Source organism: Corapipo altera, unplaced genomic scaffold, assembly GCF_003945725.1.
Source record: "Corapipo altera isolate COAL_440 unplaced genomic scaffold, ASM394572v1 44, whole genome shotgun sequence".
Classification (NCBI taxonomy): domain Eukaryota; kingdom Metazoa; phylum Chordata; class Aves; order Passeriformes; family Pipridae; genus Corapipo; species Corapipo altera.
Window position 1 is genome coordinate 3,493,403 of NW_020884880.1, and position 22,038 is coordinate 3,515,440.

Consider the following 22,038-nt stretch of genomic DNA (forward strand, 5'->3'; position numbering starts at 1 on the left):
CACATAAACACTGGTCTCAAACTGTGGCATCAACTGGGATGGGGCTTTCTACCACCAGAGAGCTCTGGAGCTCCACCTAAGGCTCCTCTTTGTGTCAGTAGAAACCACATGACCAATGGGATGTGCTGGGTCTTGAAATTGGGCCTCAATCTGCATTTTTCCGAAGCCATAGGTATATTCACAGAAACTTGCATGAAAGGCTGTGATGGGAAGGCTGGGACTTGCAGCTCCAAAGACTTGCTGTGCCCTGCTCTTGCCCTGGCTTTACACATGGTGCTTGGGTGTTCACATAGCAGGCCATGCTGGTGGAGATGGTTTAGCTCTCGACAGCTCAGGCATCAGTATCAGGAAAGCAGGACAGGTTGTGGTGAGGTTTTTAAGAACCAGTGATGCCACAATTTCACTGCCACTGACACCAAGGAAGCTCAGGTGTGCCAACCCATCCTTGCAGCCCAACTCAGGCATGCTCAGGAATGGTGCTCAGCATGGCTCCTGGAGAAGTACAGTCGATGGGAACAGCCCTGCCTGCCACAGATCCAGATTTAAGGTTCTGCATCTCCAGAATCAAAAAATCCCTAAATGCACCTTGAAATCTTCTTTTATGTGTTCAGCAGTTATGCCATGTGGGGGCTTGCCAACACAACCAAGATATGACATATATGAAACCATGATATGGCACAAAGCTGGTTATGGAATATATCAAACCTAACCTGACATGAAAGTGTGAAGTACAGGAAAAACAAGCTCTCAGCAGGCAAGGACTGGAAGCTGCTGGGAGCCTCTTCACACATTGTCGTTCTCACCCTGTACCTTTCGGCCATCCTCACTCATCAGCACATCTAAAGTTTACATGGATTTAAATAGATGCTGAAAGAATAATACAGCTCTTAAAGGGGTTTTACTAATCTTCTTCTGTCTCTTGTTATATCTCTGGGTTCATAACAAGGCTGCTTCCTGCTTTACTGTTCTTACTAGTTTGCCCTTTCTTTTGTTCACTTATTCCTTTTTATATTTTTCTTTTTTTTTTTTCTTTTCTTTAATGGACTTCAATTCTCTTGTCAGGTTTTTAGAATTGCTGAGATTCGAGAAGAATCTTTTTTATAGTCTATTATAATTATTTAAATATGGGTTTTTTTAATGTCTTTTTGACTCTCTTGGAAGAAGACTCGAATCCTGGTATTTGAATATTTGTGAATTTCATCTTTCACTGTGATCTCAACTATTTATGTTATATTTACTACAAATATGTTTCTGCAGAGTAAGAACAAGTCTGCAGTAATTTTATCTTAGTTCCTAAAAACTCATGAAAATGTTTTAACATAAATTTTTTTTCTGTTTTGTATAAAGAAATTTATGGAAAAAGGACCCAATATGGAACATGTTACTTCTGAGGATCATGTTAAACCATGTGAAATAATAAAATGTTCCTATTTTTTGTAAATAAGTCTTGAATAAATTGGTTGTTTTCACATCATGTTCAATTATTGTTACATATTCTAGACCTTTCTATTCAAACACTAGTGTATGATGTCTTTCATTACAGACACACTTCATATTTTCTTTCCCTGTGGCGTCCTCTGTGCATATATAACTGCACAGTGATTTAATTTTAATTGCAAAATCCATTTGATTTTGTACAGTATTATACATTAGCATAAACACCGGGCTTCTTTGATATATGTTGTTGACCTCAAAACCCCAGAGCCACCTACACAGCACTCTACTCATGGGTACATGGTCCCATCAATGTCTCCATGGGTTCATGGACAGACAGGATGCCCAGTGCTCCTGTTAGACAGGACTTGGTGGCTGCACCACAGGTCCTCCTGCTGCAAGCTGTGAGGGGCCACAGGTGGAATCAGCTCCTCCGGATGGGATCAGAGCACAGGCACAACAGTTCATTAGGAAGCAATGGTGCAGAAGCAAGAGCAAATTGTGGGTCTTCCTTTGCAGGAGCTTTCATTGCACTCCAGGCAATAAGCACGTAACTTTTTGCAGTGGTAAACTCCACATTGTGCTGGGCTTTGTTACACACAGAAGGTTAGATGTGGTTGGTTTGGGTTTTGTGCCAGGGAGACTAGGTATTTGAAGACAAATGCTGCATTCTTACGGGGAATTTCTGAAGATATTGTCACATCACATAGGTCTCTGTGACAAAACAAAACAAAAATATACTTTGATCAGCTACTTATGTTTCCCAGAATTTTCCTTGAAGAGAGCCTGTGTCTCTTGAAAGCTGAGATCAAAGTCACTGTAAGCTCACAGATCGGAAGAAAAATTGCAGAAAATTACATAGATTCTTTTTATTTTATTCAAGGTAATGGACAGGGAGAAGGAACAAGGAGAAAATGGAAATGGCTCTGAAAGATAAATGGTTAGAAAACCTTCATATTTGAAAACCTGTCTGTTTTGTGTTTTTTGCTTATACTTCATGCATTTACAGTAGTTACAGCAATGTTTTACTCTGGAAAAAGTAATGATGTTAACATTCTTGTAAGAAGAGATTGCCTCAAATAAAACTTCAGAGGCAGCCGAATGAAAGAAGAAAATAAGGTTAAAATATGAAGCTTAATATCGCCAGGGGGCATCTGGTGTGTCAGTCAGATGAATGAGGTAAGCTGATTTATGCCCTACAAACTTCAGCCAAGGTGTTCCTGATGGTTTAATAGACTGCTGGCCTCCCACAGATCGTTGCTAACTGCAAGGGAGATTTTGCTGAGGTAGAACTACAATCGTCTGTCTCCACTTCTTGTGAGCACTCCACAGCTCCCAAGATGTTTATTTTTTGTCTTTTCCTTTTCTATTGATTTTTGGTTGTATTTTCTTTGCAGTTATAGTCGGCAAATGGCTGAGTAATAAATTTATATTTCCAAGCTGTAGAGAGGATTTGCTTTAACAAATAATTTTTACCATTTGGAGCAGTTTAAAATGAGTTTTCCAGTTGCCTTTGCAGCTGTTTCCCCCCTTTTTATGCCATTTTGCTGCATTGTCATGTTTGTTGTCTTTGATTCTCGGAAAGCAATGCTTTTGGGGTGATGATGGAATATTGCCTCATCACAGGTTTCTTTGCCAGATGAGTTCCCTTAGTGACAATTACTATTCAGCAGTGGATGCTGCAATAGGTCAACCTGTACTTTTTGCTGGTCACTCTTTTTTTTCACATGCTTTACTTCTGTGTAAAGCACTTAGAGGCAAATTGTGCTCCTGCCTTGGTAATTGTTGCTCTGCTACTCAGGGAGACCATGTAGGGGGACATAGATATTCTCTGGATGTGTGAAGCTCCACAGGGACCACTAACCTGCTGGTAGGAGACACAGGGCCAAGGCCATGGGATATCATCAAAGGCTAAAGCTTATAACTTCTTAGCTGCTCTGTCTCCTGAGGGCCAAATTGTTCCTCCATCTTTTGCATTTCTCTGACCCTCTATATTTAGCTCAGGTGTAGTGCAGAGATTTTGTCTTTCAGAGCTAACGCTTTGAACACTTGAGGCAAACCTAAGTGTGGTGATAGCAGCCTCTCCAAACCACAACATCTCTGAAAGCAGGTACACTGAAACCTGGGTGGGCTGAGTACTGTGGTAATGATGACCATGTCAGTACTCCTGCCTGCTGTTGTGCCTTTCCACCCATTCGTGCCTTGGGGGCTGGTGGTGGCATCCTACTTGGGCACTGGAGCATATGAATCTAGGATGAAGCACGGGAAAATCAGAAAGAAGCTGTGTAGCATTGCACCACAACTGGAAAATAATTTTAAGATGCAGCTTTAAACTGTGTCATTCATTGTTTAAGTAAACATTGAGATACGTATGACAGGGCTGGGAGTTAAACTTTGAAGTATAGTGGGTGTTCTCTGAGCTGCTGAATTCCACTTTTTGGCTGCTGGTGTTTTAATCCAATATGTCCTAGGGAGACCACAAGGTCATTTTCACAAGTAAACACCTCAAATCTGTAGTGTAAAGCCAAATGAAGGAGACCTTTGATCACTAGTTAAACTCTAAGTACAAGTCTCTGTAATTTTGCAATAAATCTGTTTATGATATGTTGTTTGTGTTCCTAATTATAAATGTGAAACAAAATTCAATGTTATCATAATTTTTATGATGTCAAAAGATCTTTCCATGCTGAGAATTTAAGATAATTGAAAGGTTGGTTTGGTGTAACTGTGAAGATACTAATGGCATTTTTTGAAATACAAGTAGTTTTGAAATTTAATGAAAATGATGATTTAAAAGCACGTGTGGGCAAAGGCATAATTGATATGCAATATTGCCACAATATCAATATGACCCTGTTAGTGTAATTGAGAACAGAAATTTGGACTGTAGCAATAGCACTATCCCAATTTCCTTTCACCTGATGCTCTCATTTAGGTTGTAGTTTACCAACAGGTCATTAAACTGGTGGAGATGTTGCATTGGTGCATCCTACAAAGATTGTATTTTTCAAATGAAGGACCACTGGAAATATTAGTTTGGAAGTAAAGGTTTAGCATCTCTGTGTATGTGTAAAGAAGTAACCTCATCTTGTAGAGGTCAGGTTATCCTGACCAGTGCCTAGAACAGCACCTACCCCTCCCAGGGCAGCTTTGCCCAAGGCTCAGTAACACTGGTTGCTCTGGGTCTTAGGATTCCTCTGTAAGGAATAACATTGCCTTGAAGAAAGTGGTGTTTGGCTGGTTGCTTTCAATTTTGCTGCCTCACAGAGTATCTTTGGTTATTTACTTCATTGCTTTGCAAAGGCAGAATTTATCAGTGACAGCAAGTAGAAATTGGAAGAAGTGAAGGGAGAAATTATGTGAGCCCTTTTAATACAAAGAACTGTAGTATAAGTTTAGAAGATTATTTTATCTTCGGCTTCACTGACAGGTCCCCTGTTACATAAGTGTTCTGCTTTTTCCAGTTAGGTATTGCCTAAATGTCAGTCACGGCCATTTCCTGAAATAGGAACACTGAGTTTATTTAATTTGGGGGGTTTAAGTATTTTCCATTTCAGAATAATAAATATATAAGATATAGGATCTCTTCTATGTAAATGCTACATTCTGGGATTATACAGGAGTATGTTTAGATATATTAAAAACTTCTTAGTCATGATTTTAAGTGTAAAGCTTTGATTTTTCTTCTGACATTGCTACAGCATACTTTCATGTCAAAAGAAACCCACTGAAGATGTTGATTCATTGGGAAAGGGGTGAAATGTCATACTCTTAACTACATTTTTTCATTTTCCAAGCTCCTCCTAGAGAACTGACAGAAGAAGAGAAACAACAAGTTCTCCATTCAGAAGAATTCCTGATATTTTTTGATCGGACAATACGTGTAATTGAGCGAGCTTTGGCTGAAGATTCAGATATCTTCTTTGACTATAGCGGCAGAGATGTAGAAGAAAAAGATGGGTCAGTTTGGGGGTTTTTTTGCTTTTAAAAATAAGCTTTCTAGAGATAATTCCAGAGACAGGAAGCCTTAATTTTAAACAAAATTTAACATTTTTATAGTTAAAAAAAGGTTGACATTTCTGCATGAAAGCCTGGGTTACTTTGTTATCTGAAATCATATTGTAAAAGAGCTTTGTGCTTTATTGAACTGGGGAGGGGGGGTTATTTGACATATTATTCAGCTGGCTTATTTCTTTGATTCATTTTTGGGATGAAATTTCAAATTCTGAACAAATAACTGAAACAGATAAATGTGTGTATATATACATGTATATGTAAATGCATACATTCCAGTGGTGTACATGTGTGTGCTTTATGACACCTTTACAAATTCAAACTAATGTTGTTTATATTCTACTACTGTCTCAGACCTGTAATGGACTATGCTTTGTGGGGATGAAAAGGATGATTTCCCAAAGTATTTGCAATCTAAATGGCTAAGATAAGAAGTGACAGGTTTTGTATTCAGCAATTGGTAGGGGAGCAGAAGCATTAAAACTTCTTAGGAGAAGACGAAGTATTTAGATTTCAACAGCTACATATCTGTTGAAGCCTCATGGCAGATCAGTAGCTATGTTGCACTGAAGTTACTGGAGGTTACTCTAGAGCATCATCCCTGTGGACTGACAAAATGCATCAGTGTGACAATGTTGGACTAGTACTATACTTCAGCCTGTCTGTAGCATCTGCCATCTCCTTTGCTGAATGCCAGGGCCAGGTTCATCCTGAGAGTCAAAGGGTGCAGAGATGGCCTAGGGTGACCCAGAAGAGTCAGAAAGGCAGTGAGAAATTAAGAAATGTGGTTTTGTGAAACAGATGTAAAATTTGTTCCTTGGTGCAGATTCATTTTCAGCAAGACAGTCTGTGAGAGCAATTAAATCAAGGTGACAGACTTCCCCAGGCTGGGCAGAGAACTGAGAAGTAGTCAGAAACTTCTGCATTGCTTTTCACAGTTTTTGAACCCTGGTACTTCAAGATTTGTCACTTTGTTTGAATTCACACAGAGATGTTCAAGCAGGAGCCAATCTTTCCTTCAATCGACAATTTTATGATGAGCACTGGTCAAAGCATCGTGTTGTCACCTGTATGGATTGGTCTCTTCAGGTAAGATGTGAAGCTGGGAGACATGCTTCCATATCACTTCCACTTCTCCCTAAAAAACTTATGTTCATCCTTGATTTGCTCTTTTTTATGAAGAGTAGGATGTTATTTTTTAGCTAACAGGAGGGCCCTGGATGAGTGAATGCATGTTTCTCTATAAAAAAGAGTAATGGGACAATAATGAACCTGTCATTTTTTGTGAATGTCTTGGTCTTGGTCTTCAAAACCAGAATGTTTTATTAAAATGGTAGTAGGTTAACAAACCTACTAATGTGGAGTTTTACTTTTTACTGTTCCTCCCCTTTCTGCTCCTTCAGCACATGGAAATTTTTTAGCATAAAAGGTTTAAAATTAAACTAATTAAAGTTAATTTACTAAACAATTGATTTAATAAATAAGTATACATAGTAATATATAAAATAGAAAAAAAGGATAGTGAGAAATAAAATTAATTTTTATAATCTACTAACATACTAAAACAAAAGTGATCACAGCACCAAGCCTATCTGAGTTCAAGAAGCATTTGGACAACACTCTCAGGTACGTGGTGTGATTCTTGGGGTGTCATGCGCAGGGCCAGGAGTTGGACTCGATGATCCTAATGGGTCCCTTCCAACTTAGCATATTCTATAATTCTATGATTTTAAAAATCTGAAAGTGTCTGAACAACTTGAAAAGATTGAAAAGAGGTCCTTCAAAAAATGCTGGGTTCTCTCTTCAAGCAATGGAAAAGGAGGCTGCAGCTGCCCACAGGGCATACTAAAGCAACATGCCTGGAATGTACCCAGTTTCTGTGCACCACAAAGCATTGTCATTGCAAAATAAAACTGATGATAGAGCTGCTTAAGCTTTCCAAAACCAATACAGTCACATCAGCAAAGTACAGAAAGCATGTTAATTAGTTACTCTATTGGAGAGCTGGGATTAGCACACACACACACATCACCACACATCCTGTTAAATTAATTTGGTTCCAGTTTCACTCCAGCCCCCCTCATTCTCTCTGTTTCATCCCTATCAGCCTGTTCCTATGTTCCAGCCTGGAGCAAAGCATCTGCTTTCCCTGGGGAGAGAACCAAGGGACTCTGGTCTTAAGTGCACAGTACAGATACAAAAAAACTGCTCCAAGAGGACATAGAGTTCGAAAATGCAAGCACAAGCCAGTCTGCCTAGCTGGACCCAAACTCGGCCTCAGGTGTGCCCTTGGGTCTTCAGAGACCTAGTGGAGCCTGGTGTGGGTAGCAAAGGTGCTATAGAAGTAGCTCAGCCCAGTGTTAAGAACAACCTTTGCCTAATCTTAGAAGTAGTTGCTCTTTCTGCACCACATGTCTGCATGTGGACACAGCAAGCACTCAAGATCCAGTACGTAAATGGTGTGTGAGGGCTGGAGAGAGGCAGTGGATAAGGAGCACGGTGACTCTCACATCCATCTTTCTCTCCCTCCCCTCGAAATGGCAGCAGAGCTGCTTCCATCCCCCTGGGTACTTCTCAGGTAAGGTGACAGCAACTGTGGCTGGTAGGCTGAGTAGATCGGGGTGGTGCACAACAACCAGCTGCAGAAAGGCTTCTTGTAATATCAAGCTTGCTCTCTATGTGAGAAATGATTTATACCTTTGCTTTCATACAAAATATCAGCCTAACAACAGGTATGCACTGTTGTGATGTGGGTGGCCTTTAAGCACATATGGATTTCTACAGAAATCAAATATAAGCCCGAGGAAACACTTATCTTAGGTTGTTCACTTGTTCAGGGGCTGGAAATTACATGGAATTCTTATCTGATATTTTCCTAACAAGCAGCTCTTACTGTATTCCCAGGGCAGCAAGAAAAAAAGCCGCCTCAGAAGAGCACTGCCAAATGTAATTGCTCAGCCCCTGGGGCTCGAAGGCATGTTCTGCTTCCCACCTCTTTGTTCCAGGGTGGCCCCTCCTGCCTTCCCCTTTGTTAACTCCTCACACACAGCTCCCTGGCACTCCAGTAGGGGCTCTTCTGTGCCAGAGGCCTTCTGCATGCCGCTCTACAGTAGCTTGGGAGTTGCTTCCTCTCTTGCCTGCTTTGAGTTTTATCCATGGGACAGGAGCTGGAGCCAGGGAGAGGTATTTCACCTAACCACTAGCTCTGCTTCTCACACATGCTCCAGGATATGACAATGTCCAGTGTGTCAAAGAATAACTTGAATAATCATGAGAACTGCAGAACACGTTGCTCAATTTTCTGTGATAAAACTGCTTCTGCGAAACAGCCTCGAGGCAAATAGAAACTTAATCAAACAAAGGACATTGATGCATTGATTAAACAAGTTATTCTGTTCCCAGTCTCATGTAAAATACAGTCTCAAACATGTGGGATCATTCATACCAGTAAAGCTAACCACTAGCCCCTTGATTCTTTCACAGAGCAACAGGAAAATGGCTTAGATGCTTCATTAGGGATCTTAGGGAAAGGCCCAACAGACTGAGAGTAAACACAAAGAAAGAGTGGGATCACCTTACTCTGTCCATGGGAGCTAACTTACCAAGAAAACCACAGTCTCTGGAATAGTGATATGTCTCTCTTGACTCTCAGGCAGCAGCCTTGAATGCTGTTTTGCACAGCACCATTTCCGTGTTGTTTTCAGTTGCAGTCACAGGACATCTGGCTACCTGGTGAGGACTGAAATTCTGTAAATGCAAGTAGATTGAGTGAAGCATTGGAGTGCACAAAGCCAGAGAAGATTTAGGGTGCTGCATTTAGCTCTGTTTTATGAGTCACAAAGCCTCATAATGGTGTTATCCAGCTAGGTATGACCCCAGCAACTGTGTAAACTGTATTTTCAGTCAAATACATAAACTGATTGCAAAATCTACATATAGCAAGATTTGAGTCAGTGTTTGTTTATGGCCAGACATGCTGCTAACTATGCTTGCTAAACTTCCCAGGAGCATTTACCAGCCCCAAAGTGCCTCAAAATTGGCACTTTGGACCTAGTCACACACCCTAGCTGGCTGCAGTCATGCTGGTGGAAGGGCTTTCACTTCTGCCTGCCAAGGTGTCTGCCCCTTTACGTCTATGGTCTCAGCTGCTCACGTGAATGGTACCTAATCTGTTCAGCCAAAACATGATGCCCTGTCAAGAGCCTACTGCACATGCTGTTTACTTGGACATGGGCCAGTGTGGGATGAAAAGATTCAAAGGAGAAGCTGAGCTCGCTGTTCAGAAGTGGTTGTAATATCTGTTGCAGGAGAGACAGAGAAGAAAGGGGTGAGATGGATGAGAACACTGGAGGGCAGGCTGGTACCAGTGTGTCCAGAGAGGTGGTGTCTCATGTGTGGGATTAATTCACTCTCAGGTTTCCCTCCGTTCTTGAGGAAGGAGAAGAGTTGTTGGTCTGCTGCATCCCCTAAATCCCATGCAAGTGAATTGGGTGCTAAATTGTCCTTACAGGCTGTGCCAGCAGCCAGGGATGTAGGTCCAACCCAGTCAGAGCTGCCTCAAATTGTGATAGAGGAGGCTATGGTGGCCACGTGTCATTGCTGGTTCTTCTGCCTGTGGGTCCAGGCTCATTTGGAACGATGAGCTTGAATAGAAAAATCATCAGCTCTGTGACGCATTATCCATGGAAGTGTACAGAAAGTGGGAAGTAACAGCTGCTGATGGTAAAAGTTACATTATTTCTTCAAAATGGATTTTGAGAGCAGAGAGGTTCAAACCCCAACAAAAAGGGCGGTGGTTTAGGGATTTTTAATTGTTAAAATGCCTTTGGACCAAATTCACAGCTCCCAATTGGCAGTTTATTTGTCCCGCTCCCTTTGCATGTGCCAGCTGTACTGTTCCCCTGTAAAGTGGTGAATGATTAGGCAGGAATTTACCTGGGAAAGACAAAAAGTGACAATTATCTGCAGATATTATCGAGAAATTTTGAGGGAAAGCATTTCTAGTTTACAAAAGGAGAGTGTGGGTCTTGCAGAACTTGAGCTGCTGGCTCGTTGGTCTGCAGAAGCCACATGCTTTTCTCTGGACATGCCATAAGGTCCACTGCTTTGACTATTTAGAGGGAAGGACAGAGGTTACCAGAGGTGCCTAGTATCCAACATGTGAGAGTGGAGAACTAGAAGTTATTGTATAGACTGAAAGTAATTGATGTTTTGTGGACAAATTGTTAGTCCTTATGGTGTTTTGAAATGATGCAAGGTCATCAAAAGAATGTGAAAATCTGATTTTTCATATATGATATTGTGTGTGTGTATATATATAAAGAAAGCAAGTACATATATATATGTTGCATATCTACTTCTATACAACAGTGGATAATGGGTGTACAAGAAAATATGGATCTGATTTTAGAGTGCTCATTGCATCAATCTCACTGAGTCAGTGGAATTCAAGATCACCCTGTGCTTTGTATGATGACCTCAGCATCTTGCAAAATTGAGCTTCTGTGAAGAAAATGGTTTTTTTGCCATTTGAATCATCAAGAAGAGTTTTCCAGTTGATTCTATGCATAAGTAAATAAGAGTGCATAATGAAATAAGAAAGAATAGTTTTCAGGAATGCTGAAAAAAAGTGAATTTCAGAATAAAACAAGTCAACTCCATGATCATAGTGTTTTTACTATCAAAATCAATTAAGACAGTAGTTTGTCCTTGAAGAGATGGTTAAGCAAATATGTTAAAATTACTCAAGCTTTCAGATTTTTCCTCTTCCTTCCTTTGCATTCCCTTCACAAAAATTCTGAAAGTTGTCTTTTTTGAGAATTACCTTCAGAAACTAGCATTGCCTTTGTGATATCTGAGAATAACTGATAGAGAGCAATTATCAGGGGCTTTAAGGATGTTAGGGACAAGTAAAATATAAACCAAAACGAAGCAGAGTAATATGATTGAACTAACATGTATTATAGATATTGAATATTTAGTGTAGATTATTTCTGTCTCATATGATTTTGCATAGGTTTTTATCATCTATCTTATTTCATTTGCTTTTTCTTTTTCTTTCTAGTACCCTGAGTTGATGGTTGCATCTTATAACAATAATGAAGATGCTCCACATGAGCCTGATGGGGTAGCCTTAGTATGGAACATGAAGTTCAAGAAAACCACACCAGAATATGTGTTCCATTGTCAGGTAAGACTGAGGAAGTCATTAATTTCATGCTAGACAAAACAGAGTTTACTACATAGCACATCTTTCCACTGTTTATATGAAGAGGTTGAGGTTAAAAATAGGCATTTTTGGAAAAAGTACAAGTGGCAGTCCTGTGTTTTTAGAAGGCAAACAGCCTTCTCAAACAAAAGCCTGTCAGGGCTGCGTGTCATTCTTTGTCTATTTAAAACAGTCCCTAGGAGATTTAGTTTATAAAGCCCTTGCACTTATGAAGTAACTGTGGTGTACCACTTCCTCATCCAGGCAGCAACACATGCTTTCCCACCCACATTAACTTCCTTGCATCCTCTGCACTCAAGCTGCCTACCCTTGCCTGGTTCTGCTCAATATTTTGCCTTTAATATTGGGAAACACACTTCGCATTTTTGGACATGTGTCTGACTTACAGCTTGATCAAAATGGTCTCGATTACAAGAACTACTCCACCAATTTGTGTCTGACTGTCCTTTAGGTTAGCAAAACAGTGCTTCACTTCACTCAGCGCTACTTTATGATTATGCTGGTTTAGAAGTTTATGGACAATTCAAAAATTGTTGGGTGTTTTATTTTTGTATGTCTGTTTATTCCTCTTTTGCCTCTGCTTTTGTGTGTGAGATGGCACAGCCTCCCATCAATAAAAGTGTTCAGCTCATTGGCTCCATCAAACTGTCCAAACTGTAGAACGGGGCTTGGGCCAAATTTCCAACCTCTTCATTAATATCCTTCTGTGGTAATTAAATACAGGTCAGTGGTATTTGAAAAGCCATATGGAAAAGTTTCAGCAAGTAAAACTTAACAATCAGAGATTAGTAAAATGCAGATAATTCTGCGGTAAAAATTGCTTCTCTTGGAAGGATATGTATTACCTGGCTAATTGTGTAGGCTAAGTGTCATTTTACATTCAAGGACCAAACATCTTTTTGAACTAAGTTTATGTTTGGACTTGGGTACATTATCAGATGTAACATAGTGGGAGGGAGTTGCTGGAATTGAAGTTGCTGCTTCAACCTGATTAAGTAACCTTTAATTCTAGGCATATTTTTCTAATTTGCTATACTGAAAAACAACCTCACAAGGAGTCTAAGCCTGCATAGCAAATATGCCATACAGATTTATATACATATATATGTGTGTGTGTGTGTGCGCGTGCATGTGTGTTTGTATTACCTTTGAAATGAGAACTTGTATTTTTCTGGAGATTATATTTGGCAGTCGATGTGTTCTTTCAGACTGCTTAAGATCTTAGCTCAGATCCCATGTTCAAATTCTTCTATGATGTACATGCAGCTTAATGTTTTGAACAAAATATTCAAGAGAAGAGTTGCCCCACTGCATTTCCAGGAAGAATAATCCTTAAACTAGATAATAACCAGATTCAGGGTAGCCCTTCTGAGTACACAAAGGAAGACTGACTACAGACATAACAATGTGTTCAATATGAATTTAAATTTCTATCTAGGTTTTAAAGTAGGTACACTTAAATAGGGGAGGTATGACTCACTACGTTGAAAGCAATGAGATAGGCTATAGTCTCCATTAGAAACACACACATAGGACAAAGTGGTGGCCAGAGATTTGGCATGGCTGAGCTTCTGTCCAGTCTTCACATTAAGTTGGATGTACCCCTTTTTAGAACCGGAACCTTAAAACCTGTGAACTGAGAGACACGTTTGGCACTGTACTTGTACGTGTATCCTGATTTCATCCTCTTTCAGCTAAATAAAATCAGTTCTGCCCATGAGAACTATTTATTTACTTGGTCAAACTGTCCACTGATAATTTGTGTTAAAACCCATTATGAGTGGGAACTTTCTTTGAACCACCATTATGGGGCTTTTGACGTGAAATATCTTCTGCGTATCTTCAGATCGGACAGGGATACCCTCACGTGATTAAATGGGGAAACAAAAAGCAAGCAACTTGGTCTCTTGAACACAGGTTTTGTTCTAACTGACTCAGACGGAAAATAAGAAAAAAATAGTATCTTAGCTCAGAGTCTGGATTTCAGTTCTGTAGATCATAATGGTTTTCTGTTAGTGGAAACCAACTGTATTATTAGTCAGCCCCATATCATTTATATTACCATTTTGCTAGAGAAACATTCCCTTATTCAGTCCTGATTTGGTCATTTCTCTAGGTTTTCTGAGAGAGAGGCCCAATTTTTGTTCCACAATACATGATCTTATAACAGTCCAGCTCAACAGCTAGAGATGAACACACACCTTATCATTATAGCTAGGTTGCCCAGATACGATGAACACAGTACTTTGTGTGTATGTTCCCAATAAGCCTCTATTTTCCTTTCCAAAGACCTTCTATAAAAAAGACATCTCCATAAATCCTACATGATGCTAATATACCTCTTGCCTTTTGATTTTTGTGCTCACAGAACAAGACACAAGCAAACAGAAACTTATTTCAGGAGTGACTTTCAAGGAGCTCTTGCAAGCTGCTTCTGAGAAGCCAAATCAATAAATAGGTTTATGAAGCCATTTCTAAGAAACTTCTAAGAAATTTCACATTGGGAGTTCCAATTACATCAATAGAGATAGATATGTGAAACATCTCTCAACAGCTAAGGAGCTGACTGGAGGTATGACTTCAGATACCTCTTGTGCACATTTGGTAAATTCTCAAAGCTAGGAACCTCAATATTTTTCTGTCTCCCCTGGTGTATTATACAGATGTGAGATGATTACTATAGAATTTCTTAATTTTCTTTACGTCTTTCTGTGACTTTTTGTAATCTTACATAGGATCATTGAAATTGTCATAATCAGAACAGGCTTTCCAAGGGCCTTTGCTGAAAGCTGCCAGAACCCAGTGACTTCAACTAAAGTTGTCTATCAGCCATGACAGATAATGCAAAAATCTACTAGCAATGATGTTTTTTCTAACTCCAATCAGCAAAACATTTGATTTCAGTCCTTAAATGTGAGGGGTGGTGTATTCTGTAAATACAAAATTCTTACCCAATTTAAAAGTCATATTAGATTGTTGGCTCATTAATACAATTTAAATGGTAGCAAATTTCATAGCTCTACAATATGTTGTGCTACAAATACTGGGTTCAATTTCAGTTAATGGAAAAATGTTTAGTTAAAGGAAAAATGACTATCAACCAAGTGGACATGTTTACTTGTTGATTCATGTGAACTGCCATGTGATCTATCAGATCCTTTCTAAATAAAACAGTTCTGCTGGCTTCTACTCTCACCTCCTATGGAATATTTTTTTCTTCTACATGTTTTATTTTTGCCCTTTTTTGGGTTTTTGTATTTTTGCATTATGTGTTGATGGTATTTTAGATGTGAGTCCCAGATTTTTTGCTCTACAGCTCATCATACATCTCTTTACCACAAGGTTAGAAATACGAAAACAAGGAAGAGTGAGGGACTGGGCAATTTGTTAACTTGTTTTTGCAAGCAAAAAAATGTTGTCTCAGAAGCAAAATCAGAGTGGGAGGGTGATTTTTACCAAAGGAATGAATGCTCAGTGCTTTTCTAAGGTAGTGGGGAATAAACTGAGCATGCAGTTAATACTGCAGAGTGCAGACTGGGAATATTTCTGTAGGGAAGAGTCAGGGATGTCCTCTTCCCCCACGCTGGAGCATCACAAACTATTGGTGTAATCCATTGCATTCCAAAGGCAAAACACAAGCCTTTCAGAAGTATTTTATGAGACCCTGCAGATGAGTCATTCCTAGTTGGGTTGGTTTGGCAGTATCCAGAGAGGGAATGAATTCCAGCAACAAAATGGAAATCACATTGACTCTCCCTTGTTTGGTTGGGAATATTTTAAAGAGTGGTTCACACTACTCTCAGCTACTGTTAGTCTGCTTTTAGGTGGGAATGACAAAAATGAAAATAGTATTGCAAGGTTATTGATGATATGACTCAACATGAGCTCAATCCTATATTGATTTATGCAATCCACAGGGCTGGCCTTTTATGTGAACATTCTCATACTATTAATTGATAGTGTAGCAACAACCATATTTCTCAGTATTACTCTCTTTTTCAGAAAACACTTATCTGTCTATAATGTGTTTTTTCACTGAACATATAAATAAAAATCTACGTTACCCATTAATTATGAGGATTATTAGTACTACTCAACATCTTTGCCCATGATGGTGTTTCTGTTTCACAGTAGTCTGATCTAAGCTTTCTAAGCCAGAGTGACCTGAAGAAGTACATGAAACTTTCCACCAACATGTCTGGTTGAGTGAGGCAAATAAGAGCTCAGAGAGTATGAATTAAATTGTCTAGTTGAAGTCTGAGCTATTACACCCTTTCTTTCAGCAGAGCCTGTTAGCATGGGTACAGCACTGCTCTTCTATCAGGTCCCATAGCCTTTGGGTTAGAGCTCATCTGCAGAGACAGAAGTCACAAGGAAAAGAAATAATCTGTGTCTCTCAGGGACTTTATGGTATTACAAGCCATTTCCTTTCTTCTGGAACTAAAGAGGGGTTATTAAAGTCGGTTAAGGTATCTCGATCTCAGCTTCAAACATCCGTCATTTCAGGAGAGGAGGGGTGGAGGAAGATGCTAAAGATATTAGTTTCATGCAAATAAACCAAAGTGAATGTTACTGTCTGATTTGGAGGACTCTGCATTGTCTTTGGAAAGTTTGATGAATTCTGCTTTACTACTCCCAATCTAATGATAACAGAAACAAAAAAAGGACTACATTAACTGTCTTTTGATTTATTATGGATTATTTCCTGATCTACTAATTTCCTCTTTCTCTCAGCTGTGTCTTTTTCAAGTGTCTCAAAAGGGCAGTGAGAAGTACAAATCTGACACTTAGAAGCAACTCCATTCAGTGTATTTTAAAAGAAGGAGTGCACATGTGAACTAGCTTTTATTTGAGGAAGCAGTAACTATTGAAGAGTTCTTTCAAGGAGTCGACTTTTAGCATAATCACAAAAATATTTCAGCAGTATATCACTTTTAATAGCTGCAGTTATTTCTGTCCTTTTCCTAAAATGCCATGCAATCAGATTTACTTGGTTGGTTCCATCTCTTTACTAAACTGTCAGGTTTTTTGTGGGATATGGGACTTGTGTTTTCTATTTTAATTTCAAAAAAGCTGTCCATGCTTGGAAAATATTGGTGGATGGGGTACAGAAATCAGCCACTCTGCCGCACCACAAAATGTTTCATTCTCCCCTAGCTTTTTTGTAGTGGCTTCTGTACACTGCCATTAAGTTATGTGTTTGACCACTCTTCATTGCTTATCCTGGTGTGGTCTTTCCCTTTTCAACTAAATGGATGGAGTCATAAATGCATATCATAGAATTAGATGCATTGAGGTAAGTGAAAGGCTATATTTAGTGGTTGATATTGGACAGAGTTGCCTTATTTTTTTCCTTATTTGGTTCCTTTGTTGTTTTCTGCTCTTTCAAAATCAACATAAATTCAGATGTGCTTTTTGCTCCAGCAGCCTGCCTTCTAAAGGTGCCGAGCGCCCAAATCCATGAGACTTGTGTGCAGAACAGGCTGAGGTAACAGCATGAATGACTAATATCCTCCTTTTCCTCTTGTCCTTGAGTTTCCTCCTCTGTGGAAGCCAGACTAGAGCTCAGTCCCTCAAGAAGTTTAATTGTCCAGAAAGTATGGTTGGAATACTTAAAAAATAAAGAAAATTTTCACTGATAATTATTATAGCGCTTTTCCAGAAAAACTTCCTCACCCCGTTGCTGCTATCTAAGTTTCAAGCAAGGACTCAGCTCTGCAGAGACATAAAAGAAATGACAGACCCTAAACTCCCTCTAGGCTTCACAGAATTTCCTAAGAAAAATTGTTCCCAAGAACCAGCAGCATGTCCAGTCCCAGAGCTGACTTGTCTAATTCCTCAGTTTCTAGTGAGAGGGGGCACCTGTGGTCAGTTTGTAAATCTCAGAGAAGACATGTGATGCTAAGCTGACTGCAAATTTTCCCAAAAAACCACAAAACCCTTCTTTGAAAGAGAGTTTTTTCCAACCTGAATTTCCCTGTGACCCTATGATTCTAAATATGAATCAGATTCTGCCCATTTTTGTAGTAGTTCTCTGGTAAATGGACCACTGAATGTCTGCTTGTGAAGATACTGAAGCAGCTGTCATACTGGAAATACTTGAGCACCCAGAGTCCCAAATTTGTTGCAGACTTTTGTAACACATACCAAAATGTTGTAAATTCAACCAAGTAGGGCTTCTTTAAAGATAAAGGGGCTGTTTTGTTTTCATTTCTGTTTTGTTTCCTGATGCGCATCCTTAGTAGGAAGATCTTTAGAAACGCAGAGCACAGTTTGTGCCATAAAGATTTCAGTAAACAAGAGCCCATGTCTTGTCTCTTAGTCTTTTGTTTTAGGTTCTTCCTCCTGTTCTCAGCTGATACCAGTTGTCTTTTTTTGCTCCTCCCATTGGAGTCTACACCAATTCTACCATTTGGTGATTAAAAATAACTATAATTTGGCCTAAGATTAATGCTCCAGTACTTGTGGGGAGACTGTGTGTGAGTCAGCAGAAGTTACACCCACACATCCGAAGAATAAATGTAGTAGTACTTGGAAAATAGTTTTCTGTGTCTTAGGTGAGAGGAGAGACCTGCATGCAGCAGATTTATAGAGGGGGACAAAGAGGACCACATATACAGAAGACAGTCTCCTGTTTTCTGTATACCACTGAAGTCAGAGATATTAGTGGGGAAGGACAGAAAAGGCACTGAAAACGTGAAAATGTAAATTCTGGCTTATGTGCCCCAGTGTCTTAGCCAGTCCTGAGATCACCAGTCTTTCTTTACTGCTGAAATGCAACAGCTGTTAACATGGAATCTACTAGCATCTGCAGCTCAAAACAAAGCATGCCGTGTTTTCCACATAGCCCTTCACCTTTCAGTCCTAAAATCTCTTAAAACTGACTTATTTCCACAAAACTCAAATCATTATATTTTCATAACAAGAGTGGGAGAAGGAAACCTTCTTCCAGGCAAGGTCAGAGAGCAAATAAGGATTCTTATTTAGTGTAAAGGAGTGTCAATTGGATTCACAAAGTTATATGCCTTCCCTTGGGCTTTAGCTGTATCTTTCCAAACCCTTAGCAAAGCTGCTTTTTTCATGAGGGCTTGTACAGAACCCTGAGAAGTGACACACCCATCAAAGCCAATGTGTATCTTATAACAAAATAATTATGTGCCATATCCCATCAGTCTGTGAAATGACAAAATTAGTAATTAGCACTCTGAATTACTTGGGGACTGTTTTTTACATACAAAGCCTAGCAAGAGAATGCTCCTTTGCTTAGAATAATGCTTAACAGAGATCATCTTCCTCATTGGAAACTGAGATTTCAATTATGAATTAGGAAATGATAAATTTGCTTGTCTTGGATAGAAAATTTTAGGCGGTTCCCACTTTTAAATCTCTTTTGGAGGGGGCAGACTGTCATATACTTAAATGATATGCTGTCACTACTAGCAATAGCATTGTGCTTTTCACAAGTGTTAAAATAGTGATTTGTAATGAATCTGTACTTAAAGATGGTGTTTCTCTTCCCAGTTCTGTAGTCTTCCTTTCAGACCAAATGTAAAGAATACGTTGGCTATTTGATATGGTGAGAATTCTTTCTTTTTTTCCAAGTTTCTTTTTTTCACTGATAACTTGCATTATACCTTTCTGAATTACAGGCATCTAATATGCAATTTGGAGAAAACCTAACCTTTGAATTGGCCAAGTTAGACATGCAGTATTTTTAAACTTTAGCTAGCTAAGGAAAAAAGAGATCTCAGTCAAAAACCATATTTCATAAGAGAAAATTATAGAGATATTGATGGTTTGCCAAAACCTCAAGCAGTGACAAAATCCACAGTGTCCTGAAAGAGATGCTTTTGGAAAACCATTCCTTTGCAGATGGCTTAGATTATTGATACTTACAAACACATGACATTATTCATTCAACTCAGAATTCTGAAAAACTCTGTTGATAAAAAAATCCAGATTTGTCACACTATCCCAAAATCACAGAGAAAAAAAAAATCACCAAATCCTGCAGTTGTTCCTGAGGGCATTTTACAGTTTAGTAGTTGTTGATTTGATTACATTTCAACATGACCTAGTGTAAAATATTTTAAGAAAAAGGGAGGAAGGAAGGGAAAAAACCTCCCAACTTTCCTTTGTTAATGTTAACATTACGTTTTGTAGTTTTACTTGTATATCTGAAACTCCCAGTGCTAAAAGGGTTTTGGGTGAACAAGAAATGCAGGATCAGATGTGAGATCAATAAGTCACTGAGATCCTTCCACAGATTTTTTTTTCCATAAAGGATGTAAAATACCATGCAATTCCCTAGCTGCACTGCAAATGATGGATAAACAGCCATGGGCATGACTTTTCTGTTTGGGTTATGTAACTGTTCTCAGCACAAGCTACTTGCAATGAAGAGTACATTTGGTCCAAATTCAAGAAAATTATTTCACCTCATGATTTTTGTCTCTGTGGGAGCTCTATGTGAGGAGTGAAGCCTCTTTCTGTGTTACCTGGCACAAAATATAAAACAGTTACTCTTCTAAAGTGCCGTAAAAGCCTCAGAAACCAAGGAATCCATCATTACAGCCCAGGATACAACTTTCCTCTGCTTTAGGTCTAAAATCAACAGTTTTCCACCCTCTGCCCCCATGGCTGGATGACTGACAAGTACTTCTCTGAAAAGAACTTTTGTATATGGACAACATTGATATAAGGATGATTAATGCTCCCAGCTTCCCACAAAGGGAAGGCAGAAGCACATGCCACATGGCTGAGATACTGTTATTATCCTTGGAAGACATTTCCTGTGGGCCAGAGAGAAAGAAAAGATAAAGTACATTTATTTTAGCACAAGATGACAAGCAAATGTCCTACACGCAAGAAGCAATATGTTTTTAAAAATATGTTGTATTGGAGAAATCAGAGCATTTTCATTATCTCTTATCTACAAAAAAATGTGCCAGAGTGCATTAAGATCTGTGATTAATTCATTTTGATTGCTCTTATAACATCATTTAGTATTTTTGTAGCTAAGATGCATATTGATTCCACTTCAGCTCCATATTGGTCATGAACACATACAGGATCACCAGTCATTTCATGGAGAGAAGAATATGCTTAACATTTGCTGTCTCATGTTTACACCTGTAAATAAATAGACTAAGCCAAATTTGGACTGGAGTTGTGCAGAAGTGCTGTTTGACATGAGTTGTTTGGGTTAAATCCATTCTTCTTGGCAGGATAATGATACCTTATAAAATGTCCCATCACTGGTGAGAGTGGATGACCCAGGGGTGCTGGTTTTTGAGAAAGATGTGGCCCTCTGATGCTCCAGGAGTCAGCAAATGTAAGATGTCATAACTATGCTGACTTTTTAAGGTTTTGACCCTGAGACTGCAAAAATGCTTATCTCATTCCTTCCTTCTCTAGAAGGCTACCCATGGAAAAAAAATAGTAGAAACCAAACAACAGAACCTTGCAGGAGACAAAAGTGGGATGTGAAATTTCAGGAAAGTAAGGTTTGTTTGGAGAAAGAAGGACTAAAAATTGTCTATAATGGGAAGTAGTCATTTATTCTTGTGTGATCTTAGCCACTTCCTAATGCTCTATGGGTGCAGAGTCAGACTACTCATATTAGAATCTGTATAGTAGTCTACTGTAGGAGACATGAACAGTGCCAAAGCAACTCATGTTCCCACCCTCATTCTTAAATACAGATTTGCCTGTGGTATCTTCTGTGTTTCCACTAGACGGCTGTTTATTTGTGCCTCTCAGTCTCTCAATCCCCACATCTATGTGCAATGCTTAATTAATTATCAATTAATTCCAATTATGTAGTGCTACTACTTACAAAAGGTACATGGTTGAAAGTGATGGAGTTGGGCGAATCTAGCAGCCTATTATTCTTCAGATGACTGGATTTGTGCAAAGCATTTAAAACTGTCCTGCACAACATTCTTATCTCTAAATTGGGGAGGCATGGATTAGACAGATGGACCACTCAGTGGATAAGGAATTGGCTGCATGGCCACACTCAAAGTGTTGAAGTAAACAGCTCAATGTCCAAGTGGAGACCAGTGACAAGTGGTGCTCCTCAGAGGTCAGTGTTGGGACCAGCACTTTTTAACACCTTTGCTGATAACATGGACAATGGGATTGAGTGCCCCCTCAGCATGTTCACCAACACCAAGCTGTGTGGTTTGGTCGACGCACTGGAGCAAAGGGATACAATCCAGAGGGACCTTTACATGCTTGAGAGGTGAGTCTCTGAGCACCTCATGAAGTTCAACAAGGCCAAGTGCAAGATCCTGTACCGGGGTAGAGACAAGGACAAATACAGCCTGGACTGAGAATGGATTGAGAGCAGCCCTGAG

General features: G+C 39.4%; 1 protein-coding gene across 4 annotated transcripts in view; it reads left to right on the top strand.

Annotated features, from left to right (window-relative positions):
* Window positions 1-22,038, top strand: part of DYNC1I1 (dynein cytoplasmic 1 intermediate chain 1) — a 184,988-nt gene that overhangs the window by 105,815 nt on the left and 57,135 nt on the right. For all 4 annotated transcript variants that reach the window (XM_027639377.1, XM_027639376.1, XM_027639378.1 and 1 more), the window contains exons 8-10: window positions 5,232-5,394; window positions 6,438-6,537; window positions 11,513-11,638. In XM_027639377.1, the coding sequence (XP_027495178.1) occupies window positions 5,232-5,394; window positions 6,438-6,537; window positions 11,513-11,638 (389 nt within the window). The remainder of the gene's footprint in view (window positions 1-5,231; window positions 5,395-6,437; window positions 6,538-11,512; window positions 11,639-22,038) is intronic.